The 5,326-nt window shown below is 38.6% G+C and overlaps 1 protein-coding gene across 1 annotated transcript; it reads left to right on the top strand.

Moving 5' to 3' along the window:
• Positions 1-3,065: 3,065 nt before the first annotated feature.
• Positions 3,066-4,832, top strand: LOC107815818 (L-ascorbate oxidase homolog). Its single transcript, NM_001325960.1, is given in 1 exon segment — positions 3,066-4,832. A coding segment is annotated over 1 exon segment (1,680 nt). The 5' UTR covers positions 3,066-3,084; the 3' UTR covers positions 4,765-4,832.
• The last annotated feature ends 494 nt before the right edge of the window (positions 4,833-5,326 follow it).

Raw genomic sequence — 5,326 nt, forward strand, 5'->3', positions numbered from 1 at the left:
CAAAGAACAGTCAAAAACCCTGATCCACTTAACTCTACGCGAACACGACCTTATCCACGCGTTCGCGATCAACAAACTCGCCACCTTATGCGATCGCAACTCTACCTTCGAGAACGCATAGAGCAACTGGGATTCCCCCTCAAAAGCTCTACGTGATCGCGAGACCCCCTATGCGATCGCGAAGAGGAAAATCTGCAACAGTTGAGGCTCCAAAATCTGCAACTCTCCAAAGCATGAAATGGTCCAATTGACCTCCCAAAACTCACTCGAGGCCCCGGAACCTCAACCAAACATACCAACATATCCCCCTAATTCAAACTTGTTCCAACCTTCGGAACGCTCAAAACAACATCAAAACATCAAATTCGCATCGGATTCAAGCCTAAGAATTCCAAAATCTCTTAATTACGCTTTTGATGAAAAACCCAACCAAACCACGTCCGAATAACCTGAAATTTTGCACACATATCCCAAATGACACAACGGAACTACTGCAACTCTCAGAATTCTATTCTGACCCCTATATCAAAATCTCACCTATCAACCAGAAATTGCCAAAAATCTAATTTCGCCAATTCAAGCCTAAATCTACTCTGAAACTCCAAAACTCAGTTCGATCACACTCCTAAGTCCCAAATCACCTCCCAAAGCTATCCGAATCATCAGAACTCACATCCAATCCCTTTAACACACAAGTCAATATCCGGTTGACTTTTCCAACCTAAACTCACTCCAAAAAGACTAAGTGTCTCAAACTTTACCAAAATCATTCCGGATTTGATCAGACCAACCCAAGACCACATAACACAGATAAACAAAGCATAAAGAAGCAGAAATGGGAGAAACGGAGCGATAATTCATGAGACGACTGGCCGGGTCGTCACATTAAGTTTTCGTCTTCCGCATTTTTGGCTATTTAATTTATTTCGTTGCTTAAATCACTTATTACGTTGAATTATTAAACATTCTTAAATAAAAAGGGTAATGAATTTATAACACTCGGCTTGCCTTGCTTTCACGAGTAGGCGCCATCATGACTCCCGAGGGTGGGAAATCCAGGTCATGACACCCTGTGTTCCTAGCGCTTCATGTTCTTATATATAGAGACACACACACACACACACACTTTACTATAATACTATAACATATATATAACTTGTTATAGTATATGTTAGTGTGTGTGTGTGTATAACACACACACTTCATGCTATTTTAACTACATATATAGTATGTTATAGTATATGCTAATGTATTCATTATTTGTATTATAACAGAGTTAATGAATTACATTCATTCATCACTAGGTTATAAGTCGATAATCAATTATAACAGATTAGTTGATATAAGTCGAGACATTTTGTTTTTAATATTCAACGATGCATCTGAGTAGGTTATAAGTCGATGAATCAATTTACACATAGATATATTTGATGAAAAGTTATATATATACTAATTAGAATCTTGACAAGTCTATCAATCCCTAAAAGAACCCGAGGTCGGTAATAACTGGGTCCCACATTAGCGACCAAAGTTGGTCGCTAATTTCAATATTTCTTTGACCAAGTAAGTCTGATCAGCCCGGTCAATATGTTTACCACTTTACCGACCAAAAAGCGACCAAAACCTTGATCGGTAAATTATTTAAAATAAGTATTTAATAATTTTCTCCACATTAGAGACCAATTTTGGTCGCTTTTTTGACCGGCCAACTTTGATCGCAAATTTTTGGTCGGTAATTTTCAGATTTCTAGTATTGGAGACTAAAGTTGGTCGCTAATTTTAAATAAGATTTATTTATATTTTATAAAATATTTTAAATAATAATATAATTATTAAACGTTATAACTGGGTCCCAAATTAGCGACCAAAGTTGGTCGCTACTTGCTTCCCCTTTCATAACCGACCAACTTTGGTCGCCAATGTTAAATATTATTTATTTATATTTTATAAAATATTTTAAATAATAATATAATTATTAAAATTTTATAACTGTGTCCCACTTTAGCGACCAAAGTTGGTTGCTAATTTCAATATTTCTTTGACCAAGCAAGTCTGACCAGCCCGGTCAACATGTTGACCAGTTTACCGGCCAAAAAGCGACCAACCTTGGTCGGTAAATTATTTAAAATAATTATTTATTAATTTTCTCCACATTTTGGTCGCTTTTTTTGACCGGCCAACTTTGGTCGCAAATTTTTGGTCGGTAATTCCCAAATTTTTAGTAGTGAGTATTACAATAGGGATATATTTAAATCCAAAGTATAATAAGTGGTATATTTAAACCTTTTCTCATAGTACAAGTGTATATTTGGACTTTTCCATATATAGTTAGTTGATAGAAACTATACTACAATAAATAGAACTATACTACAATAAAGAAATGAACGGAAAATTTTTATTCGTAATAATTTGTTTAGTACATCCCCACTATAGGAGTGTATATTACCATGTACAATAGTATTGTTTCTTGTTTTTGGGTTATAAAAGGGAAGTAGTATGCCAATGTTTAGACTTTACTGATTGTTTTTTTTTTTTGTGTGTGTGCATATTAATGACTACAAAAACTTAAGAAGGAACACATTTATTCATACTTCCATATGATTTATCAGGAACAGAAGAAAGAAAAAAACTGGAAAACACGTTCTTTTTCTTTTAAAAAAAGAGAGTGTGGTAACTAATTCTATCAACGAGACGAGAATTGTACCACTCATTTTGCAAGACTTTCGAGAAGAATAAGTCCACATTAGAATAAGAATTAATATGAAGGAAAAGAATTAAGAGGAGAAATTCAAGGAGAAATAAGGGGTTAGTAAACGAACAAGAGGGAACGCGAAAATGGAATCAAGAATATAAGGAGAGCCACAGAGATCATCGCGGTAGTTAATTATGAATGAATGGTCCCAAGAGGGAAATCCTTTGTATAAAAGGCGTCAAGGAGAAGGTACAAAATGCAAGCTCTAGCAACTAAAACAAGGAAGAAGAAGAAGGAAATATTCCCTCTTCTTCTTTGTCAGAATAAAAAAAAATCAAAATAAAAAAAAAAGAAAAGAAAAGAAAAAGGTGTGAGATTAGGGACAGGGAAACATGGAGAGAACTAGTTTGACAGTTGTTGCTTTGCTAGTTTGCCTCTGTGTTGTGGCGGTGAAAGCTGAGGATCCTTACCTCTTCTTTGAGTGGAATGTCACCTACGGGACTATTGCTCCATTGGGTGTGCCACTACAGGGCATCCTCATAAACGGGAAGCTTCCAGGGCCCAGGATCAACTGCACCTCCAATAACAACATAGTTGTCAATGTCTTCAACAATCTAGACGACCCCTTGCTCTTAACCTGGAACGGTGTCCAACAAAGGAAGAACTCGTGGCAAGATGGTACCCCAGGAACCATGTGCCCGATCATGCCCGGTACAAACTTCACCTACCGCTTCCAAGTCAAGGACCAGATCGGTAGCTTCTTCTACTTCCCCACAACAGACTTGCATCGTGCTGCTGGTGGTTTTGGTGCCATCAATGTTCATAGCCGTGCCCTTATTCCCGTTCCTTTTGATAACCCTGCCGATGAATATAACGTATTTGTGGGTGATTGGTACAACAAGGGTTACAAGTCCTTGAAGAAGATCTTAGATGGGGGACGCACAATTGGCAGACCCGATGGCATCCATATCAATGGAAAATCCCTCAAGGTCGGTGACAAGGTTGCTGAGCCACTCTTCACCATGGAGGCTGGCAAGACCTATAGGTACAGGATGTGCAATGCTGGCATGAGGACATCAGTCAACGTCAGGATTCAAGGCCACCCCATGAAGTTGGTGGAAATGGAGGGATCCCACACTGTGCAGAACGTCTATGAGTCCCTTGACCTCCATGTTGGTCAATGCCTTTCGGTGTTGGTCACTGCTGATCAAGAGCCCAAGGACTATTACATGATTGTTTCTAGTAGGTTCCTGAAGCAAGCGCAACTCTCTTCCGTGGCTATCATTCGATATGCCAATGGTAAGGGACCAGCATCTTCTGACCTCCCAGCACCTCCACCAGAAAACACCCAAGGCATTGCTTGGTCCATTAACCAGTTTCGCTCCTTCAGATGGAACCTTACTGCTAGTGCTGCCCGCCCCAACCCTCAAGGATCCTACCACTACGGACAGATCAACATCACCCGCACTTTCAAGATTGTCAACTCTAGGAGCGAAGTGGATGGAAAGCTCCGATTTGCCTTGAACGGTATCTCCCACACTGCTGCTGGAGAAACCCCATTCAAGCTTGCTGAATACTTCGGAGCCACCGACAAGTTGTTCAAGTATGATCTCATGGCTGATGAACCCCAAACTGAAGACCTGAACAAGGTGACCGTCGTCCCCAATATCAAGAATGCCACCTTCCGTAACTTTGTAGAGATCATCTTTGAGAACCGTGAGAAGACTATCCAAACCTATCACTTGGATGGATATTCCTTTTTCGCAGTGGCCATCGAGCCAGGGAGGTGGAGTCCCGAGAAAAGAAAGAACTACAACTTGGTGGATGCAGTAAGCAGGCATAGCATCCAAGTCTATCCAAACTCATGGGCCGCGGTGATGACAACCCTAGACAACGCTGGACTATGGAACTTGAGATCAGAGATGTGGGAGAGGTTCTACTTAGGACAACAACTCTACTTTAGTGTTCTCTCACCAGCTCGCTCCTTGAGGGATGAGTACAACCTCCCTGACAACCACCCTCTTTGCGGTATTGTTAAGAGCATGCCCCTGCCTTCTCCATACAAGCCATAGGTGTAATAGTAGGCATCTGAGGGGAGGGATTTTACACATATTTATGTATGACAAGAGCTTGATTTGTTAATGATGTATTGTTTCCATTTACATAACAATAAAACAAAAAATAAAAATAAAGGATTTCCCCCCTCCATTTGTCTAGTTTAATGTGATATCTTTTTCTTTTCGCTTAGTTGAGCTGTAGAAATTTGTTTGAGCCCATAATCTTACACGTTCAAAAATACTACCTAAATTCTTGATAAACACATAATCCTAAATTTAAAAAAAAAAAAAAAAAAGATCCTAAACCTAAAAGTGCTAAAAATTTTACCTAAAATATTATTTTTAAAGGAATAATGAACTCTTTACCCAAATAATTTTAAATATTGGTTAACTTTTTAATAAATATTCCTAAACCTAAAAGGAGTCCAACGTGCTCGACAAGTTTTCTAATGTGAATTTTAAAAGGAGTTAAAAAGTTTTAGGCTTTTTAAAGGAATTACTCTCAAACGTAAAAGGAGTTCAAACGGATGTAATCAATTTTATTGAAATACTTTACAATATACTTTGATTTTCTCTT

This window comes from Nicotiana tabacum, chromosome 18 (assembly GCF_000715075.1).
Source record: "Nicotiana tabacum cultivar K326 chromosome 18, ASM71507v2, whole genome shotgun sequence".
Lineage (NCBI taxonomy): Eukaryota > Viridiplantae > Streptophyta > Magnoliopsida > Solanales > Solanaceae > Nicotiana > Nicotiana tabacum.